Below are 21,874 nucleotides of genomic sequence, written 5' to 3' on the forward strand. Positions count from 1 at the left end.
TTTTGTATAGTTTTTTTTTTAGTATTTATGTTATTGTAATAAAAAACCTCTTTAACAAAAATTTTTATCAGTAATTTTGTAATTAATGATATAAGCTGTATTTACCCTATCCAAACAAAGAATGGCATCTTAGTTTGATCTGTCCAATCACATGACCACCTATTTAAATCAGCACAGAAACAGCGTTGCAGAATCCATATGGGCCTACTGATCATTCTCGTTAAAGTAAATGCTACTAAACGGTTTAATTGTGTGTATGTGGGCAGGGTTTTGGCAGCGGATTGGCTCTGGAGAGCTGTGGAGTATTTATCGCTGTGTGGTTCTGTAGACGTGTTGAATGTGTGACACCCTGTGCTGCTGCTATGAGACGCTGTCATTGTATTCTCAGTGGCCGTTGTGACTCATCCGTCTCGTTCTGTGACTCAGCTCTCATCGCAGATGTCTCCCATTGAAAAACATCTCATGGAGACGGAGGTCAAAGGATGGCTGACGAGACTGGTGACATCACAGGAGGTGTGTCTGTTTTAAGATGGCCCTCGCTCAGGTGGCAAGAGTAAAGTGACTGTGTGTGTATCTGCTTGTGGTAGTACAACGGCATCTAGATTTGACTGCTGTGATGAACCGTGCAGATTAAAGGGGAGATCATCAGCAGATAATGTCTGGCCCTCTGGCCTCTGTTTTCAAACACACAGTCCCACAGGCCAGAGTAGTCAGTTAGTATCCCAAACAGTGCTGCTCTCACACAGATGAGTGAGATGAACCCCCACCGCTTCAGTTCCTGACATAGTACACATGGTCAGATCAAGATGAACAGCATTGTGCTTTGAGTTGGGTTGCATTAGAATGGCCTGTTCTCTTCTTTGTGTGTGTGTCAGAGGGATAAATGAAGGGTTGTGTTTGTGGTGTGTAGGGCTGGTCTGTTTTCTACTTCTGTGGATGTCACCTACAATGGATGTTACCTGGCGCTGAGGATAGAAGCAAGACCAAATTAATCTTTTAGATTAATAATAAGTCACAGAAAAAAGAAAAAAATATATATATTAAATGCATTGACATGATATACATTTTTTTTATATAGATTGTTTTTGAGTCTCATATGCTCACCAATGTTGCATTTATGTGACCAAAAAAAAAATAAAACTGTTGTGGTACTTAATTTTTTTTTTGTGGAAACCATGATACATTCTTTAGAGATTATTTGAATAGAAAGTTAAGAAGAACTGGACTTTTTTATAAAAAAATGAATGCAAAATACAAATAACATTATAAATCAGGGGTCTCCAAACTCGACCCTGGAGGAGTTTAGCTTCAACTTACCTCAAAAAACCTGCATGGAAGTTTATCCAATATGCCTAGCAAAACCATGATCAGCTGGATCAGGTGTGTTTGATTAGGGTTGGATCTGAGCTCTGCAGGACACCTAGAGACCCCTGTTCTAAATGTTACAAATGTTACTGTCACTTTTGATTAATTTAATTCATCCTTGTTGAATAAAAGTACTTGTTTCACCAAAAAATGTATGTTCAAAAATGTAAAATACAATCTAAAAATGTGAGAAAACTATTTTTTAGATCAGATTTTGTTCCATTGTAAGTAATGAAATACTGTAAGTGGCAGAGATCAGTGTTGTTGTCGAGATCTGCTCATTTAAGGCAGAGTCAAGAACAAGTTCAGAAGAGGATCACGTTTGAGTCGAGTTCAGAGTCCGAGTCCAAGATTACATATCATGGGCATAGTCTAATGGACTCAAGAATATGTGATCTCAGTCTTGACACAAACTCTACCCTCTTCTGGTCTCCGTCTTTACACTGCTTTAATGAGCAGGTCTCAACTACAGGAACAGCATTCAGAGTTTGTCTATACCCAGTGACTGTGACACTAATTGTCTGTTTGTTTCTTCTTCTCAGGATAGTTGAATACTCCCTTGATCTCCAGAACATCAACTTTTCCGCCATCAGAACAGTGCGTGTACTCAGACCTCTCAAAGCCATCAACAGAGTACCCAGTGAGTAAACACACACACACACACACATTTCCCCCCAAAATAGCTGTGATCTACAAGCCTCAGGTGTTCAGCTGATTCATTGTGAGTGGATTTTTCTAGTTGTGTTAATGCTAAGCCTCAAAATCACCCTCACGCGTCGGCTCCAAGCCCTGCCCTATCAAACCCATGGTAGAGTACATGTGTAGCTTTGTATTTGGTGTGCAGGTCTTCCAGAAAAGCAAAGCTGGAATGAATCAAAGAGGATTTCAGAGCCATTACTTTTCTGCCACCACCATTAGCAAAGCCAGATTAATCCCTCCTGTAATTGGGTAGAAAAACAGTTGTTCTTGAACAAATGCCATAATTCATATTCCTCTGTCTCACATACCCCTCCCAAACATTGTGGCCTTTCTTCAAGCTTCTATAAGAAGCCCAGGATTTATCAATATTTCAGTGCCAGTGGCAATGGTGTAGCGCATGAAATATGAATGCTAAGTGAATTAGTTTGCATTTGATTTTGCCGCTTGAAGTCTTGATGAAGAGATTTCAAGCAGAGGGTTTCAGGAAATGTTTCTAGAATGTAGGTCTTTGTGTGCTAACTCGTTTGCATATGGGGAAAAAACTAATTTTGGAAACAAAAACCCAATGCACACACACTGTTACACTCCCTTCCTCATGCATTTAGGCAAACAGTATCAAATTAACATCCATTTAACTATGTATGTAGCATGTCAAATTGTAGCAAGGTTTCTATGCAAGATTTTATTAAAGGGATAGTTCACAAAAAGTAAGCATTCAGTCATCATTTACTCGTTCTCATGTCATACCAAACCTGTAGTTTTTTTGTTTGTTTTTTTCAGTGGAAGAGTCAAATGGATATTTAGTCAAATATTTGGAAAATCACCATCTGCTTTTGTTGGAAAAGAGCAGTGCAGACATTTTGCATGGTTCCCATGGTTACCAAAAACCTGGGAATTTCAGGAAATTGTAAAAATTCAGTGCCAAGAAAAGCATAGCAATTTCTAAAGTGATTACACACTACAGTTCAAAAGTTCCAATTTCAGATTAGTATTTTTTTTTTTAAATCTCTCTATTGAAAGAATCCTGAAAAAAGGGTCACGGTTTAGACAGAAATATTTAGCAGCACGTCTTCAACACTGATCATACTAATAAAAGAACGTTTATTTGAAATTAATTATGTCATGTTATTAGTGTTTACTGTATTTTTAATCAAATAAATGTGGCCATTTAAAATAAATAAATAATGAAATAGTGAGCTCAAACTTTTGAAGAGAAATGTGCCTTTTTGTATTTATGAAAATATTGTCAAAATAATATGACAATATTTCATTGCCAAGAAATTGTTCTTTGTGAGTTCAGTCTCAAGCACCCTCAAAATCTTTATCAAGTAATCATTAAATTTGTTGATCAAAACATGAAGTTACATTGATAAATGACCTCACTAAAGGACTGTCCATAACAAAATTAAAATAAAATAAAAAAATCTGTTACATTTTTTATAAAATTAATAGGTAAATTATGGCAGAATTGTCACATTTGGAGAATTGTGTAACAATTGTGTAACACTGATAAAGAGAGAGAGAGAGAAGGAAAGAGAGGTTTCCATCTTGATAAAGACATGGAAAATGATGCTGTGAGATCTAGAATAAAATAGCATCCCACTTTGAAGATAAGTTATCATTTAACCTTTGTGTCAGATATTTTGAATCATTCTCTTGACATTTCTTTAATTTCTCTGTAAATGTCCCAAGACACAATTCTGCTTATATATATATTAGTGATCGTTTACGTACCAAGTAGTGGACTGCAAACGCGTCCAGTGTGAAAGCACATCGAGTCCGTGCTGCACCACATACGTAACGCACACGGACTGCATACATACTGCAAACTGATTATGGGTGAAACAGGCGTGAGTCTTGTCAAGGTTTCCATTGGGAAGCTTCTTTTAAAAAAAAATCCCTGAAGCAAACCCGGCGGCTTCAGCTGCATCCATGTTAGCACGTCACGTTTGATGTGGTAATTTCACAGTAGGCATACACAGTTATGAAGACTCATTCTCTCCCCTACAGTGCAATTCAGCTAGGTATACATCCGCACTAAAATATCAAGGTGAAAGTCATCATAGGTTGCTTAGTATATGTCATTTATTTATTTAATACATGTTATTTATAAATGTCATGTGGACAGGTGAAGTGACTGGTGCTGTGAATATATATATATATATATATATATATATATTTGTGTGTTACCACAAACAACTCAGTATGTTAATGTGTTCCATCAGCATTGTGTTAGTTCCCCGTTGTGTTTCCCCAAACCACAAACACTGCAGTAATCACATGCTGCTGTTCTCCAGTCAGAATGGACACACACCGTTCATTCAAACCCAGCAGTGCTTCGCTAACACAAACACTTTCACTCTCACTCACAAACAGTCCCACTGGTGTGGAAGTAAACACACAAGTTTTATAATGACAGGCTCTCAAGAGTTGCCACCGGGAAGACAGTGACAGTGACACAAATTGTTATGTACAAACAAAATGAAGGATAAATGACTGGATGTCCTAAAATAACATAAGAATAGCAATGTCTAACTTAAGAAACATGTGACAGTTTATGACTGATCAGTGAGCATTACATTGATTTTATGCTCCAAGATTTAAATGATGACAAGTTTTGCTTAATAAAAGTATTCAGTTGGGTCAGAGGTGGAAAAAAAATTATAAAATTTTATGAAAGGTATTAAAAAGTAATGAATATCTCAGTGCATGTCATTCTTCGCTATATTAATAATACTTTTTCGATGTTCTTGTGTTTGTGTAGGTATGCGTATCCTGGTGAACCTGCTGCTGGACACTCTGCCCATGCTAGGAAATGTGCTTCTGCTCTGTTTCTTTGTCTTCTTCATTTTTGGCATAATTGGCGTGCAGCTATGGGCTGGACTATTAAGAAATCGCTGTTACCCAGAGGAGAACTTCACCCTGTGAGTACCAAAAGAGGACGGCCGGTGGGCTTAAGGGAGTGAGAGAGAGAAAAGACTGAATATACCGAATGTTTTCAACTGTGATGTAATTGAGGAGAGCACTGAATCCAAATTGTGGGTTTATTTGGATGACGGTTTAGGTTTACAAGGATAAAAAGATTGAATTTAGGAGGCCGGATCTTCTTGAAGATGCGTTTCGGTGTGCCTGAGCACTCCAAAATTGGATTGGACTTGTATTTCAAATGTCCTTCCTCTCGATGAAGGGATACTTGATGTGTTCAATTGATGTTTTGGGATCACATTGTCTTTGGGGCTAATGAACCAATTATTTATTCAGTTCCATGTTATCTTTGTCGTATGTTCTCTCTTACTTAAAGTCATCTTCTTACATGTATCCTTCTGTTTAATCTCCCCTCTCATCTTTTTGTTTTTAATGTCTACCTGCCACTAAAAATGCAAATGTGGTACCACCCATTCGATGGCTCCAGTTGATTAAAACTCAGATTGGCATCCATATTCATGAGTGGGTGTCTGCCTGAGGTTACGTGCCAACCTTGGTCTGCCTGCCTCTCTTTGCTGTGTGATTGGATTTGAAAGGACTCACAGTGCAAGGCAGTGTGCTAGACACCACATGCGTTTGTTTGTATGCGTGTGTGTGGGATAAAAAAGTGCATGTCTGAGCTAAACATCAGCTGAGGTCTGATTGTCATTTATTGTCTAACAGCGAGTTTATTTACAGGCTGTATTCAAAGGATGATGAAGTGTTTTGAAAGAAGAGTCTATCACAGAGTCTCTTGAGAGAGCGCCTGGTTTTCTTCTGCTTTGTACATTCTCTTTAAGTCTTTTTAAAATGTACACTCACCTTCCTCTTTGGTGGGGGGTGGATTACTTAAAACAAAATGTTTTTATGGGGTTTGAAAGAACAAATACTACACAGTTTTAGTGTAGCGCATTATATGAGGCGTCCCTTATATGAAAAATGTATTTTGTATTTGCAGACATTTAAGTAACTGTGCAAATGTTAGATCGCAAGTAAGTCGGAACACATATTTTTACTGGCTTCAAACGTTGCTTAACCAAAACAATGTAACCATAGCAACATTTAGCTCCTCTAGCACTCTCTGAACATCGCAACTTTAGTACTGTCATAATTTGCTTCAAAGTTTTACAAGTATATCAAAGGAAAAATGTTAAAGCTGCTACAAGCAATTTAAGCATTTAGCTAACTTTAGCCATTTTGCTAACCAAAGCCATTTGCTAACCATACACCATTTTAGCAAACCTGAAGTGATTCACAAGTAGTTTCTGATTGGCTTCTGACTGAATATTACATTAAACAAATTATAGATTGAAAGACCAAAATGTGCATCTACATGTGTATGTTCACTTGAGCTGTATATCCCTGCTGAAAAAAGCATCATATGATGGTTATGTATGTTTTGAAGCATGGCTGCTGGTTTGAGCTGGTTTAAGCTGCTCATGTGCTAATTCTAAACTGGTCCAAAGCAGGAGCTAGTTGCTTAGGACCAGTTCATGACCAGCAGCCTCAGAACATACCTAATCAGCTTTTTTTTTTCTTTTTTTTTACAGCGGGGATGTAATTTATTCGGACACGCATACAGAATAAACTAAAATATAGACACATTTACCAAATAAAATCTGAGGTGTGCATCAGAATCTGAGATGTCTTTTTAATTTTTTAATTAAAACTAAATGATTTGCTTAGATTAATACTGTTACCTCAGAGAACTGTCTGATGTGCTGTTGCTCCCACGAGGCAGTTGCAAGAATCCAGAAACATGAAGTTTGTAACAATGCTTTGTCTCCACGGTCGTATATTAATTTATTACATTTATTGCCTTTCAGTTTCTGCTTTGCTCCTATTTCCCCTCGAAAGTGACACTTTTGTTCTCTTAGACATCCAGATTTTTCACAAATTAAATTCGCTTTGATGAAAACATAGCTGATGAAACATTCTGATAGTACCTTTAAAGTAATGATGAAAGTAGGGACTGATTTACAGATCAGTATTTTGACGTACATCTGAGTGCAACATTTAATCAAGAAGAGAAAATTTAAGCAAAATGTGTTACTATTCATTGGTTATTATTTTAAAGATGTGGACATTGCATTCAAAAATAAATGAGAGCTTCGGTTCATTACAGGGGTAGAGAATAAGCAAATAAATATTGAAGCAAACAAATATAAAAATAGTTTGCATTCAGATCAATAACTTGCAAGTTGTCACTTAAATTTTCAACAAGCTTTAAGACTCTTAATGATAACTATTCTACAGGCACTATAAAGACAATTCATTTTATTTCATTTTCACCGCATCTGAAGTGAAAGAAAATTCATTTAAAAAGTCGACTTCTCCTCGGGGCTTGTTTTTATGCTGCATTCCTTAACATTCACACACCTGCGATGACCCATAAACAGTTTGTCAGTTATTGGTCAATTATCTCCATGTGCTAGGGCAGTCTTATTGGCATTGGTATGTCATTTTTGTGCAACAGTGGGGTGTTAGCAGTGTGCCACATTGGGCTGTGCTTCTCAGTGTGCTGCCTTGCTGTGCACAAGCCCTGGCACTGGCACAAACATCATTCACATTCCAGCACTCCTTGCAGAGCCCTGACAGACCTACTGATTCTTTCTCTCTCTGTCTTTCTCTCCCAACACCCCCAGCTGTCACCATACCCCTGAGCTCTTGAAGAAAATCGGTGTCACGTGGTACAGCGGGACTGTCGTGCTAAAAGTGTGGACTGACTTTTATAGGAGAGATCTCAGTGTGTTGCGCACAAAGCCCACAGATGCTTTGACGCATTGGCTCAATTTGCCATATTACAAGCATCCTTGCACGAGTGTCAGCATTGTGCTCTACCTAGACAAATTGCTTTTACTGGTGTAGCCTGATATACCATTGCTCATTACTGCTATCGAATGGTTCAGATCTTTTGGCTGCCGTGTTGTTGAAGGGCAAAGGAAAAACGTTCTCGGAAACGGAAACATTTTTGCCCTTTATCAAGGAGTGCTCCGTCCAAATGGGGAGAATTACACCCTGGGGATGATGAACCAATCCTTTCTTGGCACCGATACCTCCAACATGGCTGTCATGGGAGCTTTGTGTGCATGTTTGTGTGTGTGCACATTTAGATTAACTGTCTAGACCGCAAGGCAATAGGGACATTGATTGGTCAGTGTGGCTTGCATGCTCTATGCTTGTGTGTGCTAGGTGGAGAAATTGCATTGCACGTTGGTGCATATACATGGATGTGTGAGAGAAACGGGAAAAGAGAGAAAAAAGGAGAGAGAGACTGGGGGAAAGGGAGTGTGAGTAGTCATTGTGACCCTGTTATGTGTATGCGAGAGTGAGTGGCTGATGGAAACAGCTATTTCTGGGCAGTAAACCACTGTGATTAAGGGGCAGGCTGCCCTCAATGGGTCACTCCCAGAGACAAGGGCTTTACACACATGTACAAACACACTACACACTCTCAGTTGGTCTGTTGTAGAATTAATCCACACTGGTTGCTGCTCAGATCTATTTAGGTCTGCTTAGAAATAGATATTTCAGCTATACTGCAAGAACAGACTTTAATTATACCAACACAACTGTTGAGATACATAAATGCAAAATGATTCAAGTTCTGCCATTGAAAATAAAATATCTGACTATGGATTTTAATAGTTTTTTTCTTAGATTTATATATTTTTACAGTTTTTTTTTTTCTTTTTATAAGCACAGACCTCACAACATTTCGTTAATGTTTTACTAGAAAAAAAAAATACCAGTAGTATAAGAAAAAATTACTTAAATCTGGGAGTGTGTGATATACTGTATATATACTTTGAAAAAAGAAAATATATAAGTAGAATTAGTATAAATTTGACAGCTGGCAGAGATCATGGGTGGATGGATAGATGGAGAGTGTTTTTTTTTACACTGAATTTTCAAAATCCTTGACTTTTCCTTTCGTCTTGTCCTCAGCACATCTGGCATCACCCTCCCCGCCCCATATTATCAGCCTGAGGAGGATGACGAGCGGCCCTTCATCTGCTCTCTGGCTCAGGATAACGGCATCATGTCCTGCAGCGATGTACCCGCTCGGAGAGAAGGTGGACGGGAGTGCTGTCTTAATAAAGAGGATGTGCTGCACCGTCAGGCCCTGGGTTTGAGCGCAGAACCGCTGGTCAATGGCAGTGTCTCCGCCGTGGGGCTCTGTGTGAACTGGAACCAGTATTACACCCGCTGTCACACAGGTCACACCAACCCACATAAAGGAGCGATCAATTTTGACAACATAGGTTACGCATGGATCGTCATATTTCAGGTATGCGATTGAGTCAAGTGGCATTTGTCGAAATTACACATTTTAGGTGAACCTAGCATTAATCGACAGCACTTGCTACATGGTGTAAATGTGATCTAATGTATTTTGTGACCCAATCACTCAAACCACATTCAGAGGAAGTTGAAAATGCATGTGACAGCATTGCATGTGTAGTGTATTGCAAATGCTAATCCGTCCTAATGCGTCTTGGACAACAGTGTAGGGTCGCCTACACACCTATCTGTAATCAGCTGTGGTAAAACAAAGGTTTAAAGATATATTTTTTTACAAATGAGGTAAGAAAAATCAGCTTGTTTTCATTTTGAATTCATTTGGATTTTACTTACCCATTGGCAAATAATTTTAAGAATTTGCATTTATTTATTTAGCAAAGTGTTTTTCCAAAGCAACTTCACATTATTTGCAGTGCACAATGCCAAGTTTAAGTATGAGCTAGATTAGTACACAAGCTACCTTGCTGAACTGATGAAGAATCTAACAAAAGTGAGGTTGTAATGAGTGATGTTGTTGTTCTCTTAATGCTTCTAAATCTTATAATAACATACATTTCGTAGACGCAAAATCAGAGACTCTACCCTCAAAATCCAATCACAAATAGTAGACACGTTACATAAACAGCACTTGTGATGGATCATCTGAGACCGATCTTTCCCAGGTGTATAAAGAGCTTGAATGTGGTCTGATCTGGTCTGTGCAGGTGATCACGCTGGAGGGTTGGGTGGAGATCATGTACTACGTCATGGATGCTCATTCCTTCTACAACTTCATCTACTTCATATTCCTCATTATCGTAAGTTTTCAGACCTTCCTGTGCATGTGTTCAGAGATGAAGCATGTGCCCTAATTATTGAGAACTTATAGGTTGTGGTTTTGTATGGCATATGTAAGTTTGGTGACCTTTAACAGGGCCAGAGGGAGAACTAGATGTTTGGTCTCACTGGTAAGAACAAAAAGGTCATGTCTTTCGCCTGGACACAAAAACACAGCTTAACACATCGCAACAAAGAATCTTTTAACACAAAGCCTACTATTAGGGATGTTGTGATATAAATATCCCTGATAAGACCTTAATTATTTTTATGTTATGGCTGTTAGCTGATAAATGGCTGATATTAAAATATATCTACTGTTTTGTCTAAATAAAAATTAAAGAAATATAAAATTAATTCATTTTAAATGTAAATTTAGAGTTAGGAATTAGGCATCACAACATTATAATGTACAGTATGGAAAACTGATGTTCATTTTGAGGTTAAAGAAATCACTAATATCAACTGATAACCACTATTGTGCATTTAATATATTTAATATGTATATAATTGTTAACTTTTTCTGCTCTAAAAAAATTAGACTTGTATTTAATGTTTAGAATGCCATCTGCAAGCTCAAACTTAATACAATATTTATAATGGAAGGCCATGTAACGTCTAATAGACATTTATCAGCTTGATTAGTCCTGCCATATGGTGCATTGCAAGTGAAGTAAAAAAAAAAAAAAAAAAAAAAAAAAAACACTACTGTTAATCCTCAGAGATGCGTCTGGACCCAGCATTTATTGACAGACTAAACTTAACTAAATCCAAAGATGCAGATATTAGCTAAACAGCACATTTAGTAGTCTACAGAGCCTCAGGGATCAATTAGGCAATGAACAACATAGTGAAGAATCAATAGCTGGACACTATAAGATGTATTTATCTTTGCTTGGGCTGCATGTTGAACGATGCTGTGATGGAGCCAGTTCTCGTACCGCGCCGGCCATCTTCTTTGAATGTTAGGAACAGCAGCGAATGAAACAGCCCTGCAGTGAGATGTGCTTCGGATAACATCTCCTCCCAAGATTAAAGAAGAGAGCGAGCGGAAAAGAAATGCCCTGAGGATAAGGAGGAAAAGGATCTGAGACTGAAAGACAGCAGGAGACTAAAGGAATAAAAGGGGAAGGGAATGGATTTAGGAATGAGATGTGGAGGCCTGATAGTGGACAGGTCTGCTCAGATTTGTTGTGGCTATTTGTGCTTTTCTTTACCTTTCCCGTTTCCTGTGTTCAGACACGTGTTAGACAACTCTGCTGGAGACAACAAGATCCATTTTAGCCCAACAAATGGCAAGTATAGGGAGATGTGGGTGTGTGTGTGTAGCTAATGCAGGGCCTAATCCTGTGTAGGTCAGCGGAGTGAAAGCATTAGCAGTTAATTGGAGCCCATCAGACTGGTGGACCCCTGCCGCCATCTCTGCAGTCTCCCCCTTCCTGACAGAGACCCTGCCACCCCGACACATGCACCCTGCGAAGCTGTCATGTGATTTTGCCCAGCATGCACCAGCAGAACCCTGAATGATTTGACAATGAGTGCAGTATAAAGAGACTCAGGACTGAGACATCATTTAGATTAGTCATTAGCAGTATTGTGTTGCCTAAATAAACAGGAAGTGAATCAATAGGTGCAGTGCAATTGATTCTGCTTTCTACTCGCCCTCATGATGTATCACAGTTTTTGTTTACCACAGTTTTTGTTTTAGTTTAGTAACTTTTTTTTTTTTTAATCCTACATGTTGTTGAATTCCTGAAGTATTCCAACTGCACAAGGCATATATATATATATATATATATATATATATATATATATATATATATATATATATATATATATATATATATATATATATATATATATATATACATAAGCCCACTGAACCACATTTAACAAGGCAATTTCCAATTTTATAATATGAATAAAGTTTCATAGTCTCAAAGTCACTGAATTCAATGTTTCTGAAGTAGTTTAAGTATTTGGTTCTTTAAATTGTGATGCTTGTGGTTCACATTAAACAAAAACCCACTGATTCACTATCTCAAAAAATTAGAATACTTCATAAGACCAATAAAAATAAAAAATAAAAATAAAAATTTTAGTGAATAGTTGGCATTCAATACTTGATAGGGGCTCCTTTTGCTTTAATTACTGCTTCAGTTCGGCGTGGCATGGAGGAGATCAGTTTGTGGCACTGCTGAGGTGGTATGAAGCCCAGGTTTCTTTGACAGTGGCCTTCAGCTCATCTTGATAATACCCCATAGATTCTCTCTGGGGTTCAGGTCTGGTGAGTTTGCTGGCCAGTCAAGCACACAAACACCATGGTCATTTAACCAACCTTTGGTGCTTTGGGCAGTGTGGGCAGGTGCCATATCCTGCTGGAAAATAAAATTAGCATCTTCAAAAAGCTGATCAGCAGAAGGAAACATGAAGTGCTCCAAAATGTATTGGTAAACTGGTGCAGTGACTTTGGTTTTCAAAAACACAATGGACCAACATCAGCAGATGACATTGCACCACAAATCATCACAGATTGTGGAAACAACACTGGACTTCAAGCAACTTCGGCTATGAACTTCTCCACCCTTCCTCCAGACTCTAGGACCTTGGTTTCCAAATGAAATACAAAACTTGCTCTCATCTGAAAAGAAGACTTTGGACCACTGTGTAACAGTCCAGTTTTTCTTTGCCTTAGCCCAGGTAAGACGCCCCTGATGTTGTCTCTGGTTCAGGAGTGGCTTAACAAGAGGAATACGACAACTGTAGCCAAATTCTTTGACATGTCTGTATGCCTTAACCTCAGCCTCAGTCCACTCCTTGTGAAGTCCACTCAAATTCTTGAATCGATTTTGCTTGACAATCCTCATAAGGCTGCAGTTCTCTCGGTTGGTTGTGCATCTTTTTCTTCCACACCTTTTCCTTCCACTCAACTTTCTGTTAACATGCTTGTATACAGCACTCTGTGAACAGCCAGCTTATCTGACAATGAATGTTTGTGGTTACCCTCCTTGTGAAGGGGGTCAATGATTGTCTTCTGGACAACTGTCAGATCAGCAGTCTTCCCCATGATTGTGTAGCCTAGTGAACCAAACTGAGAGACCATTTTGAAGGCTCAGGAAACCTTTGCAGGTGTTTTGATATTATTAGCTGATTAGTTTGATATTGCATGGATTGGTTTATATTTATTTCATTTTAAACAGTGTTGACTTCAGCATTGAAGTTGATGTAGTTTATAGCCTACCTTTAGCATTTTACCTTTGGTGGTTGCATTTAGTCTTAAATTCCTTTTTTATTAATGTGTGTTCATTTATGAAGATCATATAGTTGAACAAATCAAAGCTATTAACTTTTTGTCAAGGGGACCAGGGAAATACTTACTTTTTGGCTGGCCTACAAAAATATAGTTTTTCCTAAAAAATATACATATATAAATATTATTATTATTATTTTTAAGTATCCTCTTAATTTTTTAATTTGTATTTAATAAATATTTTGAAAGGAAAATGCACTTTCTGCGCTTCTGGATACCCTCTTTTGAAAATAAACAGAAGTATTGTTCCAAAGTAAATCAAATGTGACTTAGCGTTATGTACCTGTTACTCATCTGTGGTTTCACAGCTGGAAACAACAGCTAAATCCCCACGTGATCTGAAGTGTTTGAGGGGAGTAAGTTGTGTATGTTCACTGTATGTGTGTGTGCAGGCTTTTGTGAGTGTGTCCCTCTGCACTTTTATTTACTTCTTTGACGCCCTGCTCTGTCTGTAACTTGGCAACCACACAGTCAGCCATCGCTACCTGTAGAGAGAGGGCCATAGTGTTCTGACACAACCCACACCCCGCCGATGCACTTCTATTCACTTCCTTTCACTTCTGTTGAACATCAGAGAAATTAATTCAGGCTCGCCTTCTCAGTGCCCAGTGTTTCCTCTTCAGTTGTTCTCTGATGGATCAGTACGAATGGGCAGAGTGATCACAAAAACTTAGATTAAAAACATTGTCTCTGATTACGAGCAATAAAATAATAACAAATCTTGTTATATTTTTGACATGCTGCTTATGGGTTTCACCGAAGGATGTGATTTATGAACAGATGGAATGGGAAGAAATTTTAATTGAATTTTATATTATATTTTCTGTTATTTATTTGTATTTATTTATTTTTCCTATATTTTGCCAATCTGCAAAGTTACCCCTGCCTTTGCACATTGATAGCGCAATAATTTAATGACCGGATCTGCCTACTGTTTTTTTTTTTTTGGACAGGCAGTCTTAAGGTCATCCTGCCTGCAGCCAGACCCTTCCATTGTAAGAGCAGTATTAAATGAGAATATAAATCACCTTGTCACATTTCATCCAACTGTAACAGAACTGAAGTATACTCACTAACTAACACCCTTTTGACCTCTCCCTTTCTATTCCTGCCTTGTTCCATCTGTATGTCTGATATTTCTTTTTTTCTTTTTCTTTTTCTTTCAATCTGCTTTAATGAGCTTTTTTTATAATCTGTAATAATGGTGCTGACATTTCTTAACTATAGTAGAGTAACCATTTTGGATTTAAAGTAGTACATGAATTCGTATAAGTTCTTCATGGCTAATCTTCTCATTTTGTGGGCTGTTAAGTATCAGTCAATGAGTGATTGAGATTAACCACATTAATAACCAGTTTAAATCGATACATGAATTAATAATTTAGACCAGCTATTCCTGAAAGTATTTATTTATTATTTTTTTTAGGAGAACTAGAGTCAACGTCTAGATTTTTAGCAAGTAATGAAGTAACTCATAATATATTCTTCACACAAAGCACTAGCACTTTTATGGTGCATATTTTGTCATTTTGAGGTCCTCTTTCATAATATTCAAGAATGCCCTGAATTTTCTCAATAGTTCACACTTGCGTTACACAGAAGAAAGTCAGTGATATTATAAAGGTACGAGGGTGAGTAAATAATGACAGAATTGTCATTTTTGGATGAATTATCACTTTAAAATATCAAATATATATAAAGCATTGTGTGTGTGTGTGTGTGTGTGTGTGTGTACCTACTTAACCATATTTGGGGGACAAGATTGTACTCAAAGGTGAGGTAAACCTGACAATATTTCCAAAAATCTCCTTTTGGGAATGTCCTCAATTGTAAAACTGGTTTAAAAATAAAGTAAACAAAGTTTTGTTTTGTTTTTTATTGTAAAAATGCAGAAGGTTTCCTGTAAGGGATAGGGTTAGATGTAGGGTTGGTGTAGGGCAGGGATCCTGAAATCCACTTTCCTGCAGAGTTTAGATCTAACCTTAATCAGACACACCTGAGCATGCTACTCAATGTCTTCAGGATCATTAGAAAATCACAGGGAGGTGAGTTTGATCAATCTCTGCAGCGCATTGGCCCTCCAGGACAAGATTTGAATAACCCTGGTGTAGGGCAATAGAATGTACGGCCTTTACAGTATAAAAACCATTACAATTATGGAATGTTCCCATTTAGATAGCTAAGTAAACGTGAGTGTGTGTGTGTGTTAAAGTTTGCAGAGGAATTGATGAGAGGAAAGGTGACTGCAAGGAAAGAAGTTGTCTATCTGCATAAAACCGAGGTCCGACTCCTGATTAGGAGCAGTCCAGTCACACATCAGACTCCCAAATCAGGACAGCAGATGTGGAGGCAGGACACACCTGCACAGCTGCCCCGCACACACACTTCTGTGCATTTCTCCACCTCCTCTGTCCTCACGACTCATCTGTCCTCTCTGATCCCTACTTCACATATGCAGGAAACAAGCTGTACTTTCATTAAGAGCTAAGAGCAAGCTCTTTGTGTGTTCGCTTGTTAAAAAATGTCAGTGATATGAATGACGAATGATATAAGAGCAGGCTTTCTGCTCTGTTGAATCTGGAACTGGTTCGCTTTCAGTCTTTAAAATGATTGGCTCACAATTCTAATCCGTTTGACACTGGCAGAGGGATCTAGCCCTTCTCTGTGAGGACTAGGAGATATTTAGATGTTTTGCTCCTATGAAAGAGCCTGATAATTATAGCATATCAAATCCAGCTCTTGTTTGGGCGTCTGCTGACTTTTTCAAACATAGGGTCCGTTTATAGCAGCTCATCTAGACAGCTATGGCCGCTGCTTATGCCAAACACTGCAGCACAGGCTGCCTTAGAGAGCTTAGAGGGGTTTTTGGTGTCATGTAGATCTGGATATTTCAAGCAGCTGAGAATTCACACGTAGTGCAAGGGTTATGGTAACAGAATTGAGCTTAAAAATGATCTTTAATGTACAAAATGCTCAAATAAATAAACTCAAATATATGTTTTCAAAGGTGTGGTTCACCCAAAAAGGAATATTGATTTATTAATTAATGTACTCGATGTGTAATTTCAAACTAAGTCATTTTACACAAGTTAACTGGAGCATTCAAGCTTTAAAAACATTGCAAATGTATGTATGTATGTATGCAATGAAGTAATTTATTCCTGTGATGCAAAGCTGAATTTTCAGCATCATTACTCCAGCCTTTAGTGTCACATGTAACATCCAGTCTATCACATGATCATTTAGAAATCATTCTAATATTCTAATTTATTATGATTTATTATTTATTATTGGAAATATGTTCTGCTGTCTAATATATTTGATGAATAAAATGTAAAAAAAAAAAAAAATTCTAATAATATATATTCTAATAATATATTTTCTTTACTATCACTTTTTATTAATTCAACACAGCCTTGCTGAATAAAAGTATCGATTTTATTTATTTTTTAAAAAGAAAGAAAAAAAAAATACTGACCCCAAATTACTGACCAGTCCAGTAGTGTATATTGTTATTACAAAATATTTATATTTTAAAAACATAGCTTCTGCATCACAGAAATAAATGATAATTTAAAGTATAATACATTTAAAAGCAATTATTTTAAATTGTATATCACAATATATCACAATATTACATTTTTTTCTGTATTTTTGATCAAATAAATGCAGGCTTGATGAACAGAAGAAACTTCATCCAAAAACATTAAAAATAGTAAATATATATATACAGTACAGACCAAAAGTTTGGAATATATATATATATATATATATATATATATATATATATATATATATATATATATATATATATATATATATATATATATATATACATATATATATATATATATACTGCAGCATTGTGTGTTATTTTGTGTGGAAGTCCTACAATGCTCTCGTCTGACAAAAAGGCCAAAATGTTGCTATTCAGTGAAAATTCCACAACATTCAATAGAATATTTATGAAAGAAGCACTAAGGTGTGATTCGTAAATGAATCTGGTGGATTTTCTGTTTCTTTTGTTCAAATTGGTTGAATTGCTGGATCCAGATAACACAATAAGCCTGATGGATTTGTTTGCAAGTTCAGCTCATTGACACTGTTATTGCTGTGACTATTAAGTCAGTTAATTAAAACAGAACATTTGAATCGGTCCAATTTAAAGTTGAGGTTGTCAATGAAAAATTATTTAAATTGTTGTCTGTTCCTCAGAAATTAGCTCCAATATTTATCCAGTCTGTTTTATCAAGAGAAGAAATTCAGTAAGGGGTTTAGAGCAATGGGAGTAAATGATGATTTTGACTCTCCCTCTTCTTATTGCTTTTCCAGATTGGATCTTTCTTCATGATTAATCTGTGCCTCGTGGTCATTGCCACTCAGTTTTCGGAGACCAAACAGCGAGAGCACCAGCTGATGCAAGAGCAACGTGCTCGCTGCCTGTCCTCCAGCACACTGGCTTCGCTCGCTGAGCCCGGAGACTGTTACGAGGAGCTCTTCCAGCTGGTCTGTCACATCCTGCGCAAGGCCCGCCGCCGCTCAGCCGCCCTTTACTACATGCTCCGTGGCAAAGCCCCTCCCCCTGGGGGAGGGAGGGGGCGTGGCAAAGGAGGAGCAGGATCGACAGGGGGAGGGGCCAATGTGAATGGCAGCGAAAGACACCACTGCCATTCTACTCAGAGTAAGTAAGGAGAGAGTTAGGAGGAATGATATTGGGTCATAGAAAAGCTGTGTCTAAGAACTATATGTTTTCTAGTGATTCAGTGATCCTACATGACCCTTTCCACTCCTATTGTATGTAGTGTTGGAAAGCCTGATGTGGCAGTTGTCCAAAAACCTGACAGGCAAAAATTACATTGAATTATTTAAAAATGTCAAACAGAAATGTCTATCTTGCAGCGCCTCACTGTATTCATCATACCAAGATGGACCACAGCTCCCAGACTCTGGAGAATGCCATCTCCCTCTCCGTCACCCCAAACAGAGAGGAGTGTCCACAGTGTGCAGCCCTGTCACTCAAGGAAGGGGCGGGATTGACAAGACACTCGGCCAATGGGGAGGAAGAGGAGGCTGCGCTGGAGGAGACGGACAGAGATGGGAACCGCTTGGATGAGAAGGGGGACAATGACTCCGAGGACTTGCCAAAGATGAAACGCACCTGTTTCGGGAAATGTAAAGATATTTGGGATGAAATGAGAGTGAAGCTTTGGGGTATAGTTGAAAGCAAGTACTTCAACAGAGGGATCATGATCGCCATCCTCATCAATACAATCAGCATGGGCATCGAGCACCATAACCAGGTAATTTCATCCGCAGTGCAGTCAGTTCACATAATAAACCCAGTCTGAAGAAGTGTTCAACCTCATCATGTCACATATTACTGTAATAGCCGGCTCTTTCTGCAGTGCTGATAGAGTCTTCATAGGGCCTGCCATTCAAAGTAATGAGAGCATGTGGAACGGCCTTTGGAGTCTTGTTGGATTTCTTCTTGCCGTGAAAGTGCAGTTAATTATCTTTGGAAGATGTAGAAAGCTACTTATACTCATGCATAATCTCTCTATCTTGCTGTTTCTCTATCTCTATCTCTCTCCCCTTCCGCCCCCTCATGTCTTCATTGCCTCGCTGCATTAGGGCCTGTTTTCTCATCTCTGTCGGCTCTAAAAATATCAACAAGCAGAGAGAGACAGATATAGAGAGGGAGAAAAAGAGATAGTCACCGCTGGCTTCTATTACGCAGCATTTTTAGCATGTGAGACATCATTTAAATACGGCCTACGCAAGCAAACAGAGGACTGTGTACATGCTCACATATAAACACACAGTATCTGTTCAATAGGATCATGTGTGATGACATCATCTGCTGTGACTCAGTATGTTTTAACCTCACTTTCAACCAGCCTCGAACAGATCATGATATTTAGATGTGTGAAGTGTTTATGTAGATCTTGGCACTAGCCGTGGCGGGTCAAGGGTTTGATTCCCAGTAATTGTATAAACTGAAAACATGCATTTTCAATCATTCTGTATGGGAGCCGAGCACCAGGATTGTACAGGGATTGTTTGAGCAAGCAGAAAGAGCATGAAACATTTGAAAAGTCCTCAAATTTATGCAAGCTGAAAAATGCAGATTAAGCCTGTTAAATGTTGCATATTATTGTATATTATTAATATTTAAAATGCAGTTTTGCATATGCAACGTGTGGATTGGATAACAAATTAAAGTGGATTAAATAGGCAAATGAAGGTATGGTCCAACCCCCCAAAAAAAAGAATAAAATAAATACATACATTTCTTCTTTCTTCTCTGGAACGCTAAAGAAGATATTTAGGTTTTGGTTACGTGTTTTTTTTTTTTTTTTTTTTTTTTAGCAATAATTTAAGTTATTGTTATGGTTTACGAATTGCCCCTCAACATTTTTAAGATCTGTACAAAGAGGTTTGATAATAGATTGATTTAAGAGCAGTTTACAGTACAGCCTGTTGGAGGACAAAGAAAAAATGAGTGCTAAATATGGAAACGGGAGAGAGGATATAGCGTATTGTTTTATCGTTATGTCTCCTGATTGCTGTGTCAGTGTTCTATTTCTCTAAATGGCATCTCCCTGGAGCTGCCTGTGGTTTAGTTTTCATTCGTCCTTCAGTTGTTTTCCCAGCCTCAACTGGTCAATGGCAAGATAATGATCAATAAATGGATGGAGAGAGAAGGTACAAAAGGGACAACGAAGGCAGTGTTCTCAAATCAGATTTCACTTTCGCTCCCCTGGAATTCGGCCACCTTCTCACTTGTGCATGTGAACATATAGTGTTATCAGCTGAGATAAGGTATAATGGATTATGTGATGTCAGATTACACCGCGTGGACTGAAGCAGATCATGGTGGTCTGTTGATCCTTTTCTAAGCACTGTAGATCTTACACTAGTCTCAGCCTTCGACGGACCACCCACAGTCTGTTCACTGATGCTTAGTGCACACAAAAATGGCAAGCACTGGCTTAAATCACTGGCTATAAACTGAATAGCTGGCTTTATACTATGTACATGACCACACAGGTTATTATTGGTCTGGAAGCAAGAAGTGGTACCAAGGTTAGTTTGTATTTTACTGTAGTATTAATGCTACCCTACCATTCTAGAGTTTGAGGTCAGTTAGAATTTTTTCCTTTTCGACTTTGATAATGTTACAGAATATTTCAATGTGCAATTTAAATATATTTATTTTATATCAATCAAAGAATCCTGAAAATAATTATTGTGGTTTACACAATTCACAAACAGTACACAAAATACATTAATCAGTGCAACTGATTTGTGTTGATAATAATAAGAAATGGTTTTTGGCCATCGAATTAGCATATTAGAATGATTCGATTTTGGAGAAAAGCTGGAGAAAACTCAGCTTTGCCATAACAGGCAAATATTAATATACTTTCTATTACTGCATTTTGATCAAATAAAAGCAGACTTGGTGCAGTGGGCATCAGCATTTATAGGGAAATAAATGTGGGGAAGTATGTGGGGAATATGTGGGGACTAATGGTTAGAGGGTTGGACTCCCAATCGAAGGGTTGTGGGTTCTAGTCTCGGGCCGGACGGAATTGTGGGTGGGGGGAGTGCATGTACAGTTCTCTCTCCACCTTCAATACCACGACTTAGGTGCCCTTGAGCAAGGCATTGAACCCCCAACTGCTCCCCGGGCGCCGCAGCATAAATGGCTGCCCACTGCTCCGGGTGTGTGTTCACAGAGTGTGTGTGTGTGTGCTCACTGCTCTGTGTGTGTGCATTTCGGATGGGTTTAATGCAGAGCACAAATTCTGAGGATGGGTCACCATACTTGGCTGAATGTCACTTCACTTCACTTCACTATAGCCACATAATTAAGTATTTTAGACAACTAAAGATGTCCACAAGGAGAATCAGCTTTGTTTTTTGAATTTGTTTAATTTGTAATAGTACTTATTTTTGGACTAAAAGCAATTTTTATAGTGTTTTCCAAACATTCACAAAGACTTCATGTTTTCATGTTGTATAATCTATTTCAAATAATCTGCCCCTACAAAACGACCCATGACTGGCCATTTTACAGGTCTGTCAGACGGTTTCTTCCAGTCTAAGTAGGCAGTTCTTGGCCAGAATAAGCCAAATACATGCAGTGCTTACAATTCACACACAGTGTCAGTCTCCTGTCATCACCCCTGAACTTTTTCTAACTGACATTCCACAAGGAATTGTTCAAGTTTAAACTCGGTTTTTCTCTGACCTTTATAACACATGAGAGGTTACAACCAAACTGAGGAACTCATGCTTGCTGTCAAGAGCTGGACTTATCCATGCACCAATGCACACAATCTCTTGAACAGCAATGCATTGATCTGAAATGACCTCTCCATATTTTACTCTTCTTTTATCCTTCCCAAA

The 21,874-nt window shown here is 38.1% G+C and overlaps 1 protein-coding gene across 1 annotated transcript in view; it reads left to right on the plus strand.

Annotated features, from left to right (window-relative positions):
* The window catches only part of LOC127948901 (voltage-dependent T-type calcium channel subunit alpha-1I-like), an 80,007-nt gene that overhangs the window by 12,147 nt on the left and 45,986 nt on the right, over positions 1-21,874 (plus strand). The window contains exons 3-8 of the mRNA XM_052545738.1: positions 1,908-2,005; positions 4,829-4,988; positions 8,977-9,319; positions 10,038-10,130; positions 17,792-18,140; positions 18,359-18,759. Of these exons, the coding sequence (XP_052401698.1) occupies positions 1,908-2,005; positions 4,829-4,988; positions 8,977-9,319; positions 10,038-10,130; positions 17,792-18,140; positions 18,359-18,759 (1,444 nt within the window). The remainder of the gene's footprint in view (positions 1-1,907; positions 2,006-4,828; positions 4,989-8,976; positions 9,320-10,037; positions 10,131-17,791; positions 18,141-18,358; positions 18,760-21,874) is intronic.

The sequence above is a fragment of the Carassius gibelio genome, chromosome A3 (genome assembly GCF_023724105.1).
Source record: "Carassius gibelio isolate Cgi1373 ecotype wild population from Czech Republic chromosome A3, carGib1.2-hapl.c, whole genome shotgun sequence".
Lineage (NCBI taxonomy): Eukaryota > Metazoa > Chordata > Actinopteri > Cypriniformes > Cyprinidae > Carassius > Carassius gibelio.